At 40.9% G+C, this 23,434-nt stretch overlaps 1 protein-coding gene across 4 annotated transcripts in view; it reads left to right on the top strand.

Moving 5' to 3' along the window:
- Positions 1–9,183: 9,183 nt before the first annotated feature.
- Positions 9,184–23,434, top strand: part of LOC134611513 (occludin-like) — a 45,693-nt gene continuing 31,442 nt past the window's right edge. The window contains exons 1-4 of one of the 4 annotated variants that reach the window (XM_063455451.1): positions 9,184–9,238; positions 9,893–9,932; positions 10,487–11,206; positions 11,485–11,646. In XM_063455451.1, coding sequence (XP_063311521.1) covers positions 10,502–11,206; positions 11,485–11,646 — 867 coding nt within the window. In that variant the 5' untranslated portion in view covers positions 9,184–9,238; positions 9,893–9,932; positions 10,487–10,501. Of the gene's footprint in view, positions 9,277–9,317; positions 9,398–9,461; positions 9,486–9,892; positions 9,933–10,486; positions 11,207–11,484; positions 11,647–23,434 lie in introns of those variants that run through there. The other 3 variants (XM_063455450.1, XM_063455449.1, XM_063455452.1) reach the window with 3 other exon arrangements.

Below are 23,434 nucleotides of genomic sequence, written 5' to 3'. Positions count from 1 at the left end.
CCCCAAAAATAGATTTGCGTATGTGGGTGCGCAAGCTGTCCCCATGGCAGTGCCGGAGACCTGGAGATAGTAAGAGCCATTGCACACAAAATAATTGTGCATCAAAATGAACTCAAGTGAGGATAAAATGAAATCCTTCTGGTAGTCATTGTACGCTGTGTTGTCTAGGAAGAACCTACAGGCCCTAAGTCCCAACTGGTGGGGAATATTAGTGTAGAGGGAGACCACATCTAAACTCGCTAGTTGTGTGTACGGGGGGACAATCAAGTCCTGTAATGCAAGTAGGGTGGATTTTGTGTCCTGAAGATAGGATGGTAGTTTCAATACTAAGGGATGTAGAATTCTTTCAATAAATTTGCTTAAGGACTCTGTTAAGCATTTGTTACCGGAAACAATCGGTCTACCTGGTGGAGGTCGAATACCCTTGTGGACTTTGGGTAGACAGTAGAATGTTGCGATAGTCGGTGTCTTATTTGGCAACAAGAATTTGAGTTCGTCTTGGTTGATGATCTGTTGACTCAAGGCATCTTGTAGTAAAGATTCAAGTTCTTTGACATAGATGTTGGTGGGATCTGAAGATGTTGGTGGGATTCTGTAATATGAGCTGTCATTCAGATGAGATAAACACATCTCGACATAGTCTGAGCGTTTTAGGAGCACAATATTGCCGCCTTTGTCGGCTGGTTTTATTACCAGGTCAGGTTGTTGTTGTAATTCTTTTAGAGCTCTACGTTCAGAAAAACTCAAATTGCTTGTTCTACGATTCAGGTCTCTATTTGTCTCAAATTCTTTTAGTGACATTTGAAGGAATAGGTCCACATGAGGAGTGTCCGAGAAATTGGGGGTGAAGTAGCTTGGTGGTTTGAATTCTGTGAGTGGTCTCATAGGGTCATTTTCATATAGGAGGCTATCCAGTGTTTTCGACATTTCATATTCCTGGATAGTTAAACCTAGTTCGTTGGCTGCTGCTTGGTCTTTTTTTGTGTGCATTATATTAAGAGCTAGTTTTCTTCCAAAAAGGTTTAAATCCTTAGCCCAATTGAATTTGTCACAAATAGGGGTAGGTACGGAGAATAATCCCTTGTTTAGCAGACTCATGTGATGTTTTGAGAGGTGTACGTCAGACAAATTAATTATTTTCTCTGTTGTTACTGCCTTTGGGTACGATTTTGGGTCTTGTATGACCATCGGTCCCTGTCTCTTAGGCGACCCCGCAGTTGGTGTGGCTGTACCTGGTCTAAAAAAGGATTTGCAGCTGGGATGGTCGGTTCAGCAATATTGCTGTCCCCCGAGATGGGAATATCAAGGAATGAGACCGCTTTATCTGAGTTTTTGAGGATACTCCTGTTTGAGTTTGGCTGTGAACTCGTATCTCTTATCCGTGACCTATTCCGTGGGAATGGGGGTCTCCGTCTGTTCTGTGGCTGTTGTTCCTGATCCGACCAGTCAGTTTCCCCGGATGAGGAACCCCTATAGGTATTTTTACGTCTGGTGATATTAGTTTGTCTAAAGATGTTTCCGTTTTTAAAATCTTTGAAATCTCTTTGGAATTTGTTATGTTTCTTTGTTTTTAGATGTTGTTTAAAATTAGTTATATTCTGTTGCAGTTTTATGATCCGTGCAATAGTTATCCCTCTATACGGACCCCCAAAAGTATCTTGGTGTGGTGCCAAGGGCTACACTGCTTACCGTATTTGCTGAGACCGCTAGACTCACTTGTACGGATCATCCCCATTGTAACACAGTATCTATAACGATACATTATTACAGTGACCACCTCAAGATAACTTGGTTAACTTCCTGTAGCGCTAGAGATTCACTTAGTGATTTCCTACTGAGGCTTGGACACTTCCTGGAGCGCTAGAGATTCACTAAGTGATTTCCTACTGAGGCTTTGACACTGGCTAATAGTTTGGCTATAAGGTCTGGACCACAGGGATTCTCAGAGGTATATCCTCATCCCGGTCCATCCAGATTACCTGTACTGGAACCGACAAATTATTTGAATGGTTGTCACTACAAGCTTACCATTTTAGTGAGAGATTTAACTATTATGGGAGTATTGGTGTAGTGGATCACACTTATCGTGGCAACACATCTTCTGCTACACTTTGTGTCTTTTTGTCCTCCCAACCCTCCCCCATTCGTTTTCCTGTTTCCCACCTCACCCCCTAGGTACACGCCTCCATAGGTGTTATATCCATTACTCTGGCTACCAGCTACTAGTTAGCCACGATACACTGGATTAAATACACTGGGGACAGTTTACCTTAGGAACGTTTTTCTGTTACTCATTAAAATATTGATTTTTAAACGTTTTATATTCTAGAGCACATTATTTTGAATAATTGTGACACTTGACGTTGGGAACGTCCCTTGTGATACCAATATTCACTATTGTGTTTTCATTCTTTAGGACAGTGTTCTCTCTCTTTGTTCGAGTTACAGGGAGAGAAGCGTATCGTCCTTCCTCCCCAGCGGCAGTGTGTGTCACAGGGAGCTGAAGGTGCCATCCCTCCTCCCCAGCGGCAGTGTGTGTCACATGGGGCTGAAGGTACCGTCCTTCATCCCCAGCAGCAGGACAAAATATTGAAAGGGGAGACAATCGGTCCCCCCCTCCACCAGCATAGAAAGTGTCAGGGAGAGGAACCTGCTATCCCCTCTGCCCAGCGCCTGAAAGTGTTCCAGGGAGAGGAATCGGTGACCACCTCTCCCCAGAGGCAGCTTAGTTTACAAAGGGGTGACCCTATTCTCCCGGATGGGGCAGATGAGGCAGGTGGTCTCGCCCCAAAGCAGCAGGACAATATATTGAAAGGGGAGACAGTCTGTCCCCCCCCCCCCCCCCTCCAGCAGCAGAGAGAGAGTCAGGGAGAGGAGCCCCCATGTCCGATACCCTGTTAGTCTGATTGGTAAAGGGGAGAGTTTGAACAGCATCACCCCAGATAGCCACGCCATGGAACCTATTCGTGTAATGAAAGACTATGGGAAAGACTTTGGCTCCATGGCGATTGAACTGTATATATGTGATCTGAGCGCCATTCGGTAGTAATGTGCGCTCGGATCTAAGCTATCTGGGGGTATGTAGGATGTGTATGTTTTATGTGTTAAATGTAACCGTTTGTAATTTTATGTCTTTTTACTAACATGTAGTTAATGGAGTTTTGCCTCTGTCCTTGGAGATAATTGGATTACTTCCCAATTATCTCCAGGGCAGAGGGAAGGGATTGTGATGCATTGTGGGTTTGTTGAAATGTGTAAGTCTGTGATTGGTCAATGTCCAATATGTTTCCCAGGCTTCCATCTGGTCCCCTAGGGGAGTGTACACCAGTTGGGAGACCCTGGTTCCAGGTCGGGAGATTGGTGAATTCATGCGTTTGCAATTCAGGAGATTGGTGATTGCAGTAGCTGCCTATGCATCTGAAAAGGGGAATATCGCCTAAACGGTTTTTAACCTCTTGTTTGCAAAACGGTCCGTTACAACCTCCAGCAGCTGTCAGCTGATATTGATTCACAACTGCTATCCATCCCTTCCCTCTCCTGTCCCTCACTGGCCATCTCCGCATATAACACTACCCTCACCTCTGCCTTGACCGCTGCAGCCCCGCTCCAAACATGCACCTCGAGGAGGGCACGCGCCCAACCATGGCATACGCTACCTGCAAAGATGCTCCTGTTGTGCTGAATGCTCCTGGAGGAAGTCTCGCACCCAGGCAGACTATCTCCATTATAGATTCATATTGTGTTCATACAGCGCAGCCCTTGCTGTCATACTTTTTCATCTCTTTATTTTGAGCCTCACATACAGTATGTTGCCAAATCCTATAGATTCCATCTTAAAAACATAGCCCGCGGGGGCGGAGCCTGACACCCAGCCTGAACGGATGCCATTTCTCCCAGCACCTGGATAGCCGCCGATAATCCATCAAATATCACCCCATACAGGGCCCATCCGCCCAAACAAATCACTCACCCAGCATCACGACAACGGGACGAATGGATTGATGCCGTTCTTTCAAGCCGCCAAGCAAACCAGGCAACGGCGCAAATCTGCAGCCTACCGCACCACACCAGCCCTCAACCTCGAGTCGCTTTTCGGCGGACCGCGAGAGGGCTGTGATTATCCGATATACTCACCGCCGGACACACCAACCATCGTCCGCCGCACTCCAAAACCCCCTGCAGGAGTCAACACCCAAGGTGGGAACATTGGAGAAATGCTCCTGAGACCGGCACAAACCACGCCAAGGCCCGCGGACCACCACAAAACATGGTCCCTGTCCCAGAAACAGAGGGAAGGACGTCCCCAGAAACACAGCACCCCCAGGTCGGGCTTACTAACCCCCAGACCACACCAGAGGACTCAACCCCCACCACTAATGGGGATCTAAAAGTGCTCCTAGCAGATATACAGAGGCTACTGGCTGCTGACATAGCCCTAATTAAAAGAGATGTGCAAACAGTCACAGACCGAATCATAGCCACAGAAACAGACATAGCAGGAGTGCAGAACAATATGTCACCCTGAAAGACTCACTTCAACAGCTACACACAGAACAGCAAGTACTAGCAGCCCAAATAATGTCTCTCGAAGACAGACAGCGGCGAACACACATAAAAATCCGCGGCATACCCAACACCATCACCACTGAAGAACTGCCGCACTATACGTGACACCTCCTGACAACGATCCTGCCACACTCAGTAGCAAAGAAAATCACTCTGGACGGTATAGATCGTGTAACAAGTTCTGTCCGCATCACACAAGATACCCCCAGAGACGTCATCTTACGCTGTGCCACCATACATGACAAGATTCAAATAATGACTGCCCTGAAGGGCAAAACGCCACTAGAATTTGAGGATGCAAAACTTATGTTTTTTCAAGATCTCACCAGAGCCACACTACTCAAACATAAAACCTTTGGTGCGGTGACGACCACCCTACGTAAAGCAAACATACCATACAGATGGGGCAACACCGGCTCCCTACTCGTCCATCACGAAGGGAACACTCACAACCTCACCTCCCTGACGGGAGCTCTGGCCTTCCTGACCGCCCTAGGACTCCAACCGAGGCCACACTGCACTACAAAAGACAACTAAAATGCAACCTGGGACCAAACGGCTAGTACTTCAACCGGACCAGCGAGGACGAGCCTGCAGCCCTCGAATACCTCACTCACGACAGGCACTGAGATAACCTTATCTACGTTCAGCCCTATGGCTAACTAGACACAATGTCCGAACTGTCTATCAGGACTTTTATTCCAACCAAAGAAGAGGCTACAGTCTCTTAGTCAGTTGCGTAATGTTCCTTTTTGTGTTTGTGTTTAAATTTTATGTTTTTTATTATAATTTTTTTATTTATTTGTTATTTATCTCTATACACACACACACACACACACAACATACACACCCCTCCAGCCCAGCAAGTAACGGGCCTCTATCCATCCGGCTGTCCAGAGACGAATGGCGTCCGAAATACCCCCCCTTCCTACCACTGTCCTTCTAGGACAGGGTTATCCTTAGGCATGCCAGACCACCACTGCAACACCGTACAAACCACAGCTCACACACACCTGATGCTCGCACTGCTCATAACACCCACTAGACACACATACCCTGGCACTGCCTACGCAAAGACCAACCTGATAATACGAACGTGCAAGCTCCACCCTCCTGAAACTAAAAGAGCACACCTGTAACCTTAATCCTGTAGTATCCCGGGAGCGCAACACGCACCAACACTCAACTTGCTAACATTTTGCTAGCCCTGGGGATGTCACCTAACATGACCATTAATCAAAAACAATGTGCCTACCAAACACATCTCAAAAACACCCTACTAATCACAATGATGTTAAAACAAATGTCACAGCTACAGTTACATGCTTGAAAGTTGAAAATATGCTGAGATGTCAGTTATTTATCTGTGCAACCGAGCACGGAAAAATAAAGAATTATAAAAAAAAGAAACATAGCCCGCATCCGCCCCTTTCTTATGCAAGATGCTACCAAAGAGCTCGTGTCTAGATGCTCTAGTCATTTCCTGCATGGATTATGGTAACCCTCTCCTAATTGGTCTTCCCAAAAGCTGTATTGCCCCGCTACAGTCTGTAATGAATGCTGCCGCCAGACTGATTTTCCTCTCTGGTCGGTTCTCTCACACCTTACCCCTCTGGCAGGCCTTACATTGGCTTTATGTATTCTATAGGAGTCAATTCAAAGTGCTAACCATATAAAGCACTGAACAATTCTAGCCCCTCTTATATCTCTTCACAGATTATTATTATTATGTTAATATGTTTTAATTTATATAGCGTCAACAAATTCCGAAGCGCTTTACAGTGGGTGGACGAACAAACATGTAGTTGTAACCAGACAAGTTGGACACACAGGAACAGAGGGGTTGAGGGCCCTGCTCAATGAGCTTACATGCTAGAGGGAGTAGGGTAAAGTGACACCAAAGGTAAGGATAGTATTAGACTAATGACAGTTGCAAGAATCAGTCGGGAGCTATTAACAGTTTAATTGATGCACTTTTATGAAGAAGTGGGTATACCCATGACCTTTTCCTGTCTGCTGCTCGCACCCGTACAGCCAACACATGCTTGCAGGACTTCTCGCAAGCGGTTCCCTTCCTATGGAATAGCCTGCCTACAGCCATCATACTCTCCCCTAGTCTTCAATCATTTAAGCAGTGCCTTAAAACCCATCTCTTTAGGAAAGCTTATGGCCTCCCAGAGTAACCTCTACCTCACATACCTGTCTCTTGCTCTCTCCTAAAGGGCAGCAGTTTACTCTCTCCTCCAGCTCTCCTTCATTCCCACCTTATTTGATTGCTATTTCCTGTCCTAATGTGTTTTATACCCCACCTCCTAAAGACTGTAAGCACATTTGAGCAGGGTCCTCTTTAACCTATCGTTCCTGTAAGTTTTCTTGTAATTGTCCTATTTATAGTTACATCCCCCTCTCATAATATTGTAAGGCGCTACGGAATCTGTTGGCGCTATATAAATGGCAATAATAATAAGAAGAGTCACAAGGTGGTAAGATTCACAGAAGGGGTAAGAGATGCCAGGGGGAAGTGATACAAAAGGGGGATGAGTGACACAAAAGCGGGTAAGAGGCCAAAGATGGGTAAAAGCGGGATAACATACACTAACAAGGGTAAAATAAACTAAAGATATTTAAAAAGGTGAATAAGAGGCAATTGAGGTGTAAGAGACCACAAAAGGGGATAGACACTAAAGTGGAATAAGAATGACAAAAGGGGACACAATCTACAGGAAAAATACACCAAATGATACACACATGGGCAAAAGGTTTAGCAAGTGAGGCAAAAGGGGGATTAAGATACACGTAGGTCTACAAAGGGAAAAATTCAATTTTGGGGATGGCGAAATTAATCTTTGCCTGTGGAGCCAAAAATCATTGCAGCGGCCCTGAGAGAAAGGGGGGTATTACTTTCAAGTGGAAGCAGTATACATTAACACAGTAAAGGAAATAAATAATGCTTAAAATTAGTAATAGCCTCACCTGAAACACAAGTCAACATAAAAGGTGTAAGATATCAGTATTGACAGAGACTGGGTTGGTCGATTAGTTCTTATTTACTCTCAGAACGTATGATACTAGATTACAAAATGAAGGAGTATATACATATGAGTTGTTCATTAATATATAAAAGTCTACTTAGTAGATATAATAGTACATTCCTGAATATAAGTTCCATAAGTGAAGCAATTATAACATAGAAAGGGTTATTCACCAAAGCATACATTTAAAAGTATCCCTATTTAGGGTGGTTTAAACCCATCTGTCCCTCTTTTCTTGGGGCTCGATATAATTAGTGTATCAGATTGTATAACATAGCTCCACAGCAATCGTATTAACAGTAATGTGTTTTTAAAACTACAATAAATGTGATTAGAAATCAGTCTTTGCATAAAAGTTATTTAAGTCACATACAATTACTCAGGACATTCCCACCCCTGGTCATACACCCCTAACATGAAAAAGTCCTTATTTGTCCATTTGAAAAGTCATTGCTACCCAGTCGTTAGAAGTCCCAGGATGGGGCCTGTGAACAAACAGGTTGCATCTTACGGGGGACATTAAAATAAGCAACGGTGGGTGGACAGACTACCCCCTGCCCCCCCTCCGCCCCCCCAAGGCCTTCTTCTATTCTCCCCCCAACCCCCTTGCAGATTACCTAATATCCTCCCCCATGCCCCCCGTCAAGGGGAGGGGGATTATGCTATGTAATTGCTTATTTCAAAGTCTCCCACTCGATGCCCATGATGCCCAGTCACTAGTTTTAAACATTTAGTAGATATGCTAAAGCCGCATGGCAGGTAGGGGGCATAGGGAGGTGTTAAATCTTCCTTATTGTAATATGGGGCTCTTATTGTACTGATAGGCTTTTTATTTATTGATTTAATTTTAATTATTTAAAATGGCTTCCTAGCTAGTATTTACATGATTAACCCTTGTGCTGCCAAGGGTTTTGAACTATTTGCCCGCTAGCAGAGAGCGATGCCAGTGGGTAAATAGTTCGATTTGAAGCATTGTGTCCAGATTTCAGCCATCTGGCAGCATTCAGTCCTGCTGAAATCTTGGGAAATTCTGGTCTTTTTGGGGCCTGTATTACAAATACTGTACACAATGTCAGAATTTTTCCATTTTTTGGCCAGCAATTTAAAATTCACCTCAGTTCCTGTTCAGTTACTGTTCCAAAAAATGTAGGACTTTCCATGCCACGTTAACGAAAAAAAATACAACTTTTTGTGGGGAAATTTTTTTTTTTCATATAGTGATTGGTTAATCCATGTACAGATAGCAGAAATCAATCACACAGCAAAGCTGGCCATTTTTTTTTTTTTTTTTTTACATTTCTCGGCAGCTGTATCCTTTTACCTGTTTATTTAAATGTAATCGTAAAAAAAGTTGTCTTAAATGTATTTTAATACTCTTACTGCGCTTTCATGAAGAAGTTTAAATATGTATTTTTAATAGTGAAAATTGGGCAATAAATTGTTGAAGAAGATGTTTATGTTTTGGTAGGGAGAGAGTTAAAGCTGTGTGCACCAGCCTGACCCTAATAGTTACACAGGGAATTCTGAAGTGCTTTGAGTGCTGGCCTAGCCCTGAAGGGAGGATTGCACAGTGTGATTGTGGGCAGAGCTGGCTTCTAATCATTAATCCCAAAAGCGCCATTACTGGAAAACATTGAGAGGTGAGAAAGGGAGGAAGAAAGAAAAAGTGGGGAGAGAGGTGAGACGAGAGAGAGAGAGAGAGAGAGAGAGAGAGAGAGAGGGGGAAAGGAAAGGAAAGGAAGAGGGGGAGTGCAAAGATACAGAGAGGCTGACAGAAGGAATGAGAAAGGACATTTCAGGTTAGATGCAAACAGGTGGAAGGGGGGATAAACAGAAAATGGGAGACAGAAGAAAGTGAATGAGACAACGGAGGGAGAGGTTGAGAAGGTGAGAGAGTGTGTACTGAAAAGAGAGCGCTGTGGAAGGTCAAAGGGAGAGAGAATAAGAGAAAGTTAGAGAGAGAAAGAAAGTGACAGGAGGGAGAGAATAGAAGAAGGTGAAAAACAGAGGAAGAGGGTGAATTCCACAGGAAAGGTGGCAGAGGAGGAGAGAACTGTGTGAATGTTTGTTTATTTATTTTGCTTCTACTTTTTCAAACCACAGCACTGGCTGGTGTTTTGTAAGTAACAGAGTAATAACGGTGTCAGCATGGCAAGAAGTGAAAAAGAAACACATATGTTTGGTATTAAAGGAGGAGATTTAACTAAGTGAGAACAGGGAGGAGAGACATAACACGATACCAATCTGTGTAACGAAATCCAGTAATACTCTGATCCTTTTCATTTTGTCATCAGAATCCGACATTGATGCCATGGACAGAGGATGAAGTGAAAGGTAGGCGAGATTCGGATATATTTCATTAAGGGTGTACTATAAGGGAAATGTGACTTAATTGTAAAGAAATTCCAATGGTTTCTTATAGTTTATAAAAGGTCATTAATATAGCTACAATTATAAAGTATTTGTTACGATTCGTGGAACAGAAATGGAAACATTTAATTATTTAGAATGCGAGTAATGTCAGAAGGGGTGGTGATGAAGAAGAAAAATTGGCCATTTAGAGGAGGCATGGTAAAAGATGTGATTAAGAAAGTGAGGGTAGGAGAGTGGGAGTTAAGGAGTAAACCGGTTTAAACTCAGAGGAACGTTGATAAGGACTGCAACAGAAACAAAAAAAGTATATGAAACCAAAGGAGAGAGCAAATATAGGAGGGTGTGCAAGAGAAACGCAGAGCGTGCTGATAAAGAGAATAAAAGAAAAGGAATAGGAAAGAGAGGGGGGAGAGAAGAGCTAAACATGAGAGAAACGGAATATAGGTGAAGGAGAGATGCTGTACAGAGCGGGATGAAAAACGGACAAACTAAAATCTTTGTTATCCTACCTACAGGGCACAGACACCATCATGTACAACCAGAACCGCTATGACAGCCCCCCAGTCTACAGCCCACCCAGCAACTATTACCAGCAGAAAAGCTATGGTCCTGGATCTAATGCCTACCCTATCCAGTCCCCACATCCTAACTCCTTTTACCTTGAAGATGTTCCCCCACAACATTTTTACAAATGGAACTCTCCCCCTGGGATAGTCCGCATCCTGCAAGCCATTAATATTTTCCTCTGTGTGGCAATCTTTGCCTGCGTGGCTTCTACTCTTGCCTGGGAATACAACTATGGAGGTTTAGGGGGTATTGGTGGCATGTATGGCGGAGGTATGATGGGTGGCTATGGCAGCTATGGCTATGGTAGCTATGGTTATGGCTCTGGAATGACAAATCCTCAGGCTGCCAGCGGTTTCATGATGGCTATGGCAGTGCTGACATTTGCGGCCACCTTGGGCCTATTTATTATGAGCGTTTCTAAATCCAGTAGTTCTCGATCGCGGAGATTTTTCTTGGCTGTGCTAGTGATGAGTGCAATTCTGGCCACCTTGGACCTTATTGCCACCATTGTCTATATAGTTGGTGTGAACCCAAGGGCCCAAATGGGTGGTAGTATGTACTACAGCCAGATCATGATGCTGTGTAATCAGGTCTACTCTCCTGTGTCTGGTGGAGCAGGATTTGTCAATCAGTATCTGTACCATTACTGCATGGTGGACCCACAAGAGGTGAGAACAAGTTGGAACTAACGTAATTCTTTCTTCTTCATAAAGGTTATTCATGAGAGTGAGAATTCACGGTGATTTTAGAGTGAATTTCAAATGTAAGGTCAAAACAGCCGATCTGGAAAAATTATCTAAGTCAGCTATGCTTTCAGTTTGGCTACTCTGGCCTTACAGTTGAAAGTCTCTTTGAATTCAGCCTGAATTCTCACGTTATTGAATAAACCTGTATATATATTTTTACTGCTTGATTTACATTTATTTTTCTGTCTATTTCCATCCAGGCTATTGCTATTGTGTGTGGTTTTGCTATAGTCATCCTGCTATGTGTCACATCTTTTTTCGCTCAGAGGACAAGGCGAAAGATATGGCGCTATGGGGAGCCAAATATTTTATGGAGCAAGCCCTTTGCGCCAATCCAAGAGGGACCCAATGTGGAAGAATGGGTGAGTTTGAGAATGTCAAAAAGTTATTATTACAATAATGTGTGTTTCCTTGTGTCTGGTGGCAGTATGGAGTATATGAGATTGCACAGATCTATCCTTTAAAAGAGTATTTAACAATACATGTTTTATTCTCATAGATGGACTTGTGTTTTTCTTGCACCTCCCTAGAGAAAATCAATTCCCTATACATTTAAATATATTGAGTTATTCCCCCATCCATTCATGGGGCCTTATCTAGTGCATATTTGAGGTTCCCCAAATATCAAGTTATTTATCAGATTATCTAAATGAGGAAGTGACAGTTCCTCTTTAAGTGTACATTTTAATGTTTATTAACTAAACTGCAAATTGTAGTTAATTAAAAACTAAATGTCAAAATGTAGGTTAAATTGCTAATTTGTAAATATCATCAAGCTCATCCTTAGTCACAAATTGGCTGTTTTAGTCTGAATTTCACTGTTTGTTTGGTTTTCAGTTCAGTACAATTCACTGTTTACTCAATAATCCCCTGAGTGGTTTGTTAGTGAGGTGGCCCATAAGCAAAATCTTGGCCAAGCTCCGAATACAATTAGAAATGATTATTATAACTATGTAGACTTGCATCAGCATAGGCACCACAGAAAATGGGGTGGGTAGCCCAGATTCAGTTAGAGAGCATACAGTGTTCTGCTATTTTCTATGGCTAAATGATATATTATCACAAAGGAATATATTAGTAAAATGGGATAACCAACAAGATTACTATGTTGTAAGATCTTAAAAGCTAGACCAGATATTATTTTTTGGGAGATGGCTCAATCTTGCTGTAAACTTTTGTATAAAACGTACCTGTTGATGTATGTTAAGCATTCTTCACTCTGTTTCCCCAAGTGATCAGGCTCTCCTATTTCAGCTTGTAGAGGAATGCTCAGAGGCATATGGCCTATTAGACAATATTAGTCCTTAGAATACAAATATAAGGAAAGGGGAAAGTGGGTATTTGTTTCTAATTTTTCTTCTCCAATTTTAATATTGAGTATCCAGTCCTCTTCCAATGCAACCTTATCTCTGTGTCCAGGTTTTTTGCCAAGACTCTCTCCTTGGTGACAGCTGTTCTCATTACCCCATAAAAAGATGCAAAGGCATAGTGAAAGTTCTTTCCATTGGATTAACTTCTTCATTGCCCAAACACCCCCTTATATGATGAATCCCCACTGCCAGAGAGCTATGGCCTCTCCCGCAGCTCATATCAGCAGAAAAATATGTGGTGTAAATAGCCATAATTACGTTAAACTTCAGTTTAAAGATCCATGATATTTGTTATTATTAGGGAGAGACTGAGAAATTCCTGTAACCCAAAGGGACTTTTCTATTAGGGATTATCCCTCAATGATAACGTGGGTCTCATGTGCCCATAAAGTGACTTACCGACTTGGCTAGAGGTCCCCAAGCCATAGGCACTCCCGAAAATATGCCCCTACCTTTGCATACTAATTACAGTGAGGGAAAAGGCAAATAATCTAAAAAGCCCGTGAAAAAAAATGTAATCCATTCAAATACATTTTTCTTTAAAAAAACATTATTGCCCAGCAAAACCATATCAAATAAAAAAGACTTGATTCATATTTTTTTCCAATCTTTATTTTCTTTGTGCAATTGGTTACAAACAGGCTTGCCAATCCCCAACAACAGTGCAAGCTTTGCAATAACAGTCATATTATAACAGTTTGTGGCATTGAGAGATGTGGCACATTTTTAAAGAATTATTAATAACAAGATATTCAGATGCTTAGAATGCGTGATAATGACAGGCTATGTATACTTGTCTGCAACAGTTGGTTTAAACCACACTTTCCACAGAGATTAAATGTCATTCTAAGAAAATGCTTGTGTTAAATATACTTGGCTAACCGCTGAGCTAGTCTGACACTTAAACTAAGGAGAGCTGCAAGACAAGGTGATTGGTGTACAGGAATATTATATTGGTGTAACAGGAGGGTAGATAAGCAGGATATACGTACTGACAGAGAAACATGTACAGTGGACTGGTATAATGTTGTATAGACTAGTCTAGGTATCAAATATGTACAAACACACCCAGCTATTCGGGGGGTACACCAACTGCCTACTGCATAAAATTTTTGCCTGTAGTAGAATAAACAAAGAGCATAGTTAATATTCAGGCTAGGCTTGGAGTTGCTTATATTGTACCTCCGGAGCGTTTTCATTATGTTACTTTACCGCATCAATAGTAGGTCATTTAGTGTAGAGAGAGATAATAGAAGAGAAATGAAAATCATAATACAAAATAAAGAAAACTTGGTGCATGGTATTTAAAGCATATATAAATTGCTTCTCTTGTTGCCCATGAGGGAGTATGCTCAGATGGCAGTCCCTAGAAGTCACGTCTAAACATTTGTTATGAAGGAACACAACTGCAGATTTCTTATAGTTTGAATATTTATTATACAAAGTAAAAGGTATTGACTTTAAATCCAATTTACAGGTACTGTAGCTTTAAGTAGTAAACGATAACTGAAGTCCACAATTACAGGCACTGTAGCTTTAAGTAGTAAACGATAACTGAAGTCCACAATTATAGGCACTGTAGCTTTAAGTAGTAAACGATAACTGAAGTCCACAATTACAGGCACTGTAGCTTTAAGTAGTAAACGATAACTGAAGTCCACAATTACAGGCACTGTAGCTTTAAGTAGTAAACGATAACTGAAGTCCACAATTATAGGCACTGTAGCTTTAAGTAGTAAACGATAACTGAAGTCCACAATTACAGGCACTGTAGCTTTAAGTAGTAAACGGTAGTAATTAGCAGACACTGAATCAGAAAGAGTCTCTTAGTAGTGTTAATGAATTAGGTGATAAGAAGTTACAATAGCTGTTCCATAGGCTTTAACTGAAGCAAGACAGATGCAGCTAACTGATATAAAGTATGAGTTGAAGTTAGCTGTAACTGGTTTGTTTTATCGAAGGACTTTGGAGACAGGAAATAACAGCTTTGAGATGCAACGCTTATCACAGAGGTTTTACTTAGCTTCCGGCACATAGAACACTGGTTCCCGAGATCTCCTCAGAGGCGGTTATCCTGAATGGAGAGAGTTCAGCTTTAGTCGTGGATGAGGAGAGGTGAAGGGAACTTGAAGTCTTCCAGTCCGGTCCGGTAACAGAGGGCTTTCACAACGATGTTGTAGCCGGTTCGTGAGTACGGAACGTAGTTCAATAATCCAGCGTCGATCAGCTGGTGCGGTCGGATTAAATAAGGAGACCGTGTCATAAAGGGGTGTGGCTAAGCTCCGTGGAACCAGGAAGTAAGAGGATACCATAGTTAAGGCATGACACTAGAGCAAGTTCAGCCAATTCCTCAAAGTGGCATAGCTGCTACCTCGCCTGGGCATATGTTGCTCCGGAGCGGGGGGCCTCCTCTGCCCCAGGCCTGCAAGAGGGCCGGCATCTTTGTACCACAGACTTGGGTTCGTCGAGAGACCAAGTCCATCCCTTTCAGGGGGAGGGTGAAGAAGGTGAGTGGCAATCTCTGCTGGCCATAGATGCTCTGTCAGGTCTTCAGGTCTTGCCTCGGGTGGCCCCCGACCTTGGTGAGCAGTCATGAGGTCGTGAAATCCTTGTTTTAGATCTTGCTCTCTGAGGAGGCTTCACCATATGTGGCTGCTCCTTTCTCTAGTGTCCTTTCCGCGGTACACACTTGTGGGCTGTGGTGTCAATTTGACGTGCTTGTATCTTCAGCCAGAAGTTCTGGAAGATCTGGTCTAGCCGCCACAGGTGGTAGGCAGTAGCGTTTCTAAGTGCCCTCTTGGTTGGATTCGCGCCATGTGCGTTTGTGCACGCAGCATCCGCCATCTTGGGATGTTGTTGTGCGATATCTGCTTGGTTTAAGCGTAGAGCAAAGCTGGTATAGCCGACTACTCTCCAGAGTGGACCTCGATATCCCAGTTCAGAGTGGGAGGGGGGAGGGGGGTAAGAGATTCTCGTCGAGCTAGGTTTGATTCGGAGGGAGGAAAGCGGCTGCCTCTCCTCCACTTCGTCTCCAGTAGGCCGCATCATGCTGCCACAGTTATTAGAGCCTCAGGTTGTCAATTAAGGTGTCCAAAGGTTAGTCAAGGTGTCCCCAGCATGGCTATCACCGTCTTGCCAGCTTGCAGTCCAAGCTCCGCCCCCGATTCTTATTTTTTTTTATTTTTTTTTATCAACTCATTCAAAATATCTGTGTGTGCTTTTCCTGCCTTGAATGCTCAGTGTGAGCATGTCTCATTCTGCCCCTCAATGTGTTGAGATGGATTTTTTTTGCTGGTTTTTTTTTGCTTTCTTTTTTTAAATTTTACACTGTTTCATTGGGATATAGTAAATTTTATTTATTTATTTATTCATTTACTTATTTTACAATCTTTATTTATGTGAATTTTTGTCTTTGAAAAGACTTTGGAGGACAGAGCGGGAAAAACATATGTGATACAATGATAATAATATTCTGCAGCAATCCAAACGGTAATTCTGTAAATAATTGACAATTCAAGGACCCACTGCTTGGAACAGAAGCTATGTACATTATTATAAAGCCACTTGGTAACTAAACTAGTGGGCCAACTCCGACATCCCCAAATAAACATAATGCGCATCTGCAGGCCTCCAGGTGTGTAGGATTAACTGTATCCCTGTCTACGTGACTCTTCTTAGGTCTTGTGGGCCCGACCTTATTGAAAAAAAGGGTTGGTCATAATATCAGGGTAGGGTGGTTAGAGAGGTAGAGTAGAGTTGAGAGAAGTGATTTTGTAGAAGATAGTAGGGAAAAGTAGAAATATGCTAGACAGTTAAGATGAGAATGCACCCGTGCCACCCGGCAGTCCCTTTTGGTAATTTTTATTTTACACATTTTTGGTTGAATAAAGAAGATTGAAGAAAGGCTTCAAATAGTAATTAGATTTTATTATTAGTAGTCTTTATATCCTCCTTAATATGCTAATGTCAGGGGGTGGACATATTTTGGATGGGTGGCAAGGGTAACTTAAGCCTCTATATTGCAAGGTGTGTGATTATAGGTCTATGAGCAATTTTCATGTAATATACACTCAGTATGCTTTTTACATTTCTTTAATTCGTGTCATGGACATTGCTTTGTATTTAGGCTAGTGAGTAGTTTTTTCAAAGTTCATGTCTTATAACTGAGAAATCCATGCACACAATGTCAATTTCTTTTCACCGAGCCTCTCCTTCTTTTGTTGGAGTTCATGGGACTTTCCGCTGAGACACTGGAAGTGTTAATTTTACTGGTGGCACTTGTATCGTGAGCAATTACACATAATTCGCTAGCATTGCTATCGTTAAAGAGCATTTCTTTCAGAGTCCATTAGTGAATACCAAATGGTCTTGGAGTTCCAATGGTTTCCTATGGAACGCTCAAGCTCTGCTCAAGCTCTGAACTAATCTTTGTAAATTGCCACCACTGCAGTTATACTAGTTAGTAAATATTTATTATTTATAAAATATTTTACCAGGAAGGATACATTGAGATTTCTCTCGTTTTCAAGTATGTCCTGAGTCATCAAACATTGCATTGTTACAATAGGATACAATATTACAAAAATACAATATACCCCCCCCCCCCCCCCAAAAAAAAAGATAAATATATATATATATATATATATATATATATATATACATACATACACACATATATAAATTTAACAAATAGCAATTTTACATAACATAACTTTGCTGCAATACAAAGAAAGACCATCGGTCTCTGTGGAATCAAGTTGATTGCGTGCCTCATTAAGTATGTTCATATCTATATATTTCTATCTACATACATATTTGTATATTGATGTCTTTATGAAAGTGAAAGTAATTGTCTATATGTGTACGTACATTTCGGTGTATTTAGTAGCATTTATGTGTGCATGACTGTACTTGTAAGCATTATTATATACATATGCATACATTGTATTTCTTTTTAGATTTATTTAATTTTTCTTGTGCATACATATACATTCACATACACACACACACATATATATATATACATAAAAATTCATGCATTCACACACACATTAATACAGTACTTGTACATATATTCACTCTGCAAATTAATATGCAAACTCAAATTAAACAGTTACACATTCACATGCGGTAATTAATTGTATGCACATTGTATGCACATAAACATCCACATACTTACATTCACACTTCACCTATTAAGTTGTTTGCCTGCAACATAAATATATTAACATAGTAAAAATGACTTAAAAATATAGATTCAATAAGTGTAAGGGTGGAAATTTGTACACGGCTGGTTTGGTGCGTCGATCTGGTTGAGCACAAGACAGCAAAAAAAATATATGCATCATTGCACCCAAAAACATAGTTTTCACTGAGCAAAAATATAAATTAATTTAATATTTATTAAAACTGGCAACGTAGAAAGGCCATAGAAAAAAAAATATTGAATATTTTTCATGGAGAAAAACATACTTAAAGACCTAGAAGTCAAATCTTATCCCTCATGACTACTTTGAAAATTAAAATGTATTGAGTCAAACCCCTACAGTAGCCAGTTGTTCTGGCTGGTTTATCCTGGATTTTCAGAACTGAACTGGCCCACTGGGAAACCAAGAGATTTCCTGGTGGGCCTCATTGACCTGGGGCTGGCCATGTACACAGAATTAAAAAGTGTGGAGCCACTGGGATAAATTACGTTAAGTAAGATGGAAGCAGCTACCACATGCCGCAAAACCTAATTGCAACCCAGTAAAGGGCACAGGTGTATGTGTGTTTGGATATGGGTCAGTTAGTTTCAGAAAGTATGTCCATACAATAGATCCTTTTGGTGAGAGAGAGAGAGAGAGAGAGAGAGAGAGTTTGTGTGTATATATATATATAATTTTTTTTTATTATTATTATTATGATTTTTTTTCCTAAATTAAACTAAAAAGTTTTTTGTTTTGTTTTTTAAAGTCTGACAATATTATGCTCTATGAACAATAAAGATGTGGAATTTTCTACCTAAAGAGGTTGTCTTATCATAATTTGTTTTAAGGCCTGATGCTTTTTTGCAAAAACAGAATATTCTGTATGTGAACAGTTGGTAGACCTGGAAAAATCTGATTGCTATTATGGAGCCACTAAGGAACCCCCCCCACACACCTCCCCCCCTTTTTGTGGCTTAATTGGAAATGGACACAATTGGGTTGTTTTGTCTTCTTTTGGATTAACAGCATAAATTAATGTTTTTTTGAGCTTGAACCTTATAGACTTAAGTTCCCTTTCAACCTAGATTACTATGAAACAAAGTATGTAATATATGTAAAGTAATATATCTAATGACACAGAAGTGCAATCATAGGATAATAAACAAAATTACTATGTTTTAAACAGATCTACAACAATGTACAGTCAACATGTCAGCCCCAATAACAGAAATTTGTGGCACAGTTAAAGCTGCCCTGTCATTTTTTTTCCTTTTTGTAAGTTTTTCCTTATGTCCTTTGAATCTTCATGATTATACTCCCCTCATTGCCATTTGTTTTTATTTATATTTATTATATTTTCTTTCTTGTGCCAGATCTCAGTATCTGGTTGCAGCCATTTTGTTCTGCTCTGTCCATTATGTCTGCAGTTTACCTTCTGTGGGATTGATTTAGGACCAAGGACAGAACGTATGAAAATGATTGACAGGGAATTAAGGAAACTAACAAGGAGACACCCAGTTGCAGAATAAAGAGGTCTGGATTTCTATATACAATTTTATTTTTCACACTTCACAAACACAGATTTGCCAAATTAATATGTTTAGCAAACACAATATTAAAAATCCCAAGAATTGACAGCTCCCTATTAATATTTATTTTTGCTCAGTACAAATATACAATTTTAAGCAATATATATTACATGTATTCCTCCTTAACCCCTTAAGGACCAAACTTCTGGAATAAAAGGGAATCATGACACATGTCACACATGTCATGTGTCCTTAACGGGTTAAAGGAACACCTCAAGCACCATAGTCATTACAGTGTGCTGTTGTGGTTATGGTGCCAGGAGTACCCTGATACCCCCAAATTTAAATAGTCTAATAGTTTTCTAATGTATGACGTGGGGTGTTGCTCCCTGTATCCTCACAGCCAGAAGTTGTCTCCACTGAGCTAAGCTGACTTCAAGGACATGGTTTGGGATATTACTTGCTTACATACCACGCTTACAGCAGTCCTCCTGCTGGGAGCTACGGGCTGGAGGCTTAGAGAGAGCTCTGTTCAAGCAGATAATTAGACTAGTTAAAACGATGTGTAGTGAAGGTAGATTAAGTCAGCATGACAAGGAAATGCAAATTAAAGAACAAATTAACTAAATGGCAAACATTCTTCAAATCAACCAGTACTACTAGAAAATAATTCAGCATAATGGGAGTTGTTGTCTGTAGCTAGTGGAGAACTATTAGTTGCCTATCCCTAGGTACATGGGAGGCATTATGCACTCTGTTTAGCTGCCAGTGAATATTTACTTACTGATATGGCTAGTTTCTGTCTAGTGACTGATTAACCCACTTCCTATAGCAATATAGCACATTGTTCACACCTCATTTTAAGGTGGGAGAAAATAATCCACTCAATACCATTTTATTAAAACTATTTACACAGTTATCAATACGCAGGTGAGATCACCTGGATTTTTTTACATTTTTTTTTTGTAAAATGGAATTGCAAAATCTGGGCTAAAATTGCTGATAAAGAAAATTCACAACTTAGCTATAATCGTCTATTGGATATTTTAGACAAGATTTTGCAATTATATTTTTATTTCACTACAATTCTTTATTAAGGGAGGGAACAAAATTATATTAAACTTAAAAAATGTCCAGGGTTATGGACAGAAATAATTATACACTTTATTATATTTAATGAATAACCCAACACCCTCGTTTTGTATTAAGAATTGGGATTGCTCTGTGTCTCGAACTGTATAATATAAAATTTTCCCAAATTGCTGAGTTTTAATAAGATTTTAATGTACAGACAAAAATAAATAATTTGCACCAAATGCAAAAAAACAACCCTTGTGGCTAAAAAAAGGGGACAGAATATACAAATATATAAATACCCCGTAAAAAAGGAAGTGCAAAGACTCCTCAAATGTCTTCAATACCATAAATATAGAACAATAAAAAGCACAACCTGAAAATACAAAGGGAGACCACAATAGTGCAGATAAAAAATAACAAAAATGTAAAAACAAAAAAAAAAGAACAAAATGCACTCACAAACGTAAGAATAAAAAGGCAGGGTAAAATCAGTCTCTTCAAGTGCTTCTTTTCTTCTCTTATTTTAAGATGAAGGCTTAGGACAAAGCACAAGAACAAAACATAGTGTAAAACTGTATGAGTAAAAAAAATACTTTATTGTATGCAATACTGTTGTTGCCACAATCCCCTGACGAAGTCTTTTAGACGAAACGCGTAGGGTGGCAAGATTTATTTTATTATGGATTTTTTAATTGTGGACTCTTTCATCTACTTTGTCTTCATATCCTGATAGTTATTTTTGTTCCTGGTGGGGAAGACATCGTGTTTGATTTGATGAGCCCTTTTACTAGTTATTTTGTAAGTACATACAATAAAGTAATTTTTTTTACTCATACAGTTTTACGTCTTTTGTTCTTGTGCTTTGTCCTAAGCCTTCATCTTGACATAAGAGAAGAAAAGAAGCACTTGAAGAGACCGATTATACCCTGCCTTTTTATTCTTACGTTTGTGAGTGCGTTATAATCTTTATTTTTTTATTTTTTTTATTTTTTATCTGCACTATTGTCGTCTCCCTTTGTATTTTTAGGTTGTGCTTTTTATTGTTTTAATAAGATTTTTGCATGAAGCTGATTTGTTTAATTTTATTAGATTCCAGATAAGGAGTTAGGGGGTTATATGGAAATACCCAGTCAAGACATATCACATGCATTCTGAAAATAGCTTAGCAAGCTAACAAAAAGCACATAGTCATTTGATTAAGCACATCATCCATGTGATTTATTTATTTTTTAATAAGAATGTATTTGATAAAAATAGAAAACGTCAGAGCACGTGTCACTCATATCTGACAGAATGGTAAAAAAATGGAAACATTAATAAAGGGTTACTGAAACTGCCATTGTCACTTCTTCTTTTAAAAGTGTTCATTCATGGTAAGATTCTATATGTGCAGTGTGTAAGCTTTAATACCTGCACATCCAGAGATATTTGCACTTGTGTGCTGGGCGTTAGTTGCACTCAGCGCATGTTACCTAGGCAGCCTAATGTTAATTCTGTGCAAAATTTACATCTGTTGTCAGCATGCAAAGTACGCTGGCACCAAACTTAGAGAGATGTGCCTGCAAAGAGAAGCATGCATTGTCCTTTCCTTCCTCTTGTATCTCTCTGCCGTCCCTAGCTCTCTATAACCCTTATCAGCAATTTTTTGTTTCCTTGGTTGTTTTAATAAACCCTCCTTACCTCCCTTGTCCACCCCACTCACTCCCTTCGTACCCTTAAAGGTTTAGAAACAGTCCAATCAAGTGCTTCTCTATGCTCCTCTGAAGCATTTGATTGTTGCACTGCGCGTAGGAGCTGTGACATCAGAAGAGGCATAAGGAGCTTTGCATTATTGCTTTTCATAAGGTTTAATGATTAAAAACAAACTAATAAATGTGTACTTAAAAAGGGTTGGAGTAACCCTTTAACCCCTTAAGGACACATGACGTGTGTGAGACGTCATGATTCCATTTTATTCCAGAAGTTTGGTCCTTAAGGGGTTAAGCCAACCATTTCGAACTCGCGGCCCACGCAATAACATGCTTACTAAGGCAGAGTAGGCACCTGCTCTCCCCACATTGCAGGTGCCTACTCTGCTAAAACTTACGTGGCCGGAGAGGAGAGGTCTCTGACGCTGCGAGGGAGCTCAGTCTTCCTACTCCTCGCGTGCACCCTCTGTAGTGATGCCGGAATATGACGTCATTTCGTCACCCTGCATCACTAAACTGTGCACGTGAGGGAGCAGTGAGGAGCAGGAAGACTGAGCTCCCGAGAAAAGATCCCCACTGGACCCCAGGGAGAGGCCCCACACCAGCTCCCAAAGATAGGGAACAATAAAGAAAATGATGTGGGTCTGTCAGTTAGTGTGTGTGAGTGTGTGTGTCAGTGTGTGTGTGTGTCTGTCAGAGATTATGTGTGTCTGTTAATGTGTGTTGGTCAGTGTTGCGATGGCCACAGCTGGACAGTGAAGGACCTGGAGGTGCACTGAGGCACGCAACGCCACGTCACATTCCAACGTGACGTCAAAGTGCTCCGCCTTCACAGGTTTTCAAGGAGTAGGCGGAGGATCCGCTTTGCACAGGGTGCGGACGGCGCCATTGGGGGTATACCAGATGCTGGACTTCAGAGTCGCATACTGGCAGTGGCAATATGAGTGGAGTCTGCTTGTTGCATAATATCGTTTGTTTTGTTTTTTTAGTAGAGGGGATAAGGGGAAGGGGGACTGGGATTTAGTATAGAGGGGGGACTGGGATTTAGTATGGAGGGGGGACTGGGATTTAGTATGGAGGGGGGACTGGGATTTAGTTTGAAGGGGGGGCTGGGATTTAGTTTGGAGGGGGGGCTGGAAATTGTTATAGAGGGGGGGACTGGGATTTAGTCAGGACCGGTGCTAGGATTTTTAGTTACACAGGCGAAGATGCATTTTGGTGCCCCCAACCCTCGTTCAAAATAAGGTTCATACAAACACAGAAATAATCATACAGACATACAGACACAGACAGAGAC

The sequence above is a fragment of the Pelobates fuscus genome, chromosome 5, assembly GCF_036172605.1.
Source record: "Pelobates fuscus isolate aPelFus1 chromosome 5, aPelFus1.pri, whole genome shotgun sequence".
Classification (NCBI taxonomy): Eukaryota; Metazoa; Chordata; class Amphibia; order Anura; family Pelobatidae; genus Pelobates; species Pelobates fuscus.
Note: the sequence above shows the minus strand (reverse complement) of the source record. Positions and strands in the feature narration are given on the sequence as shown.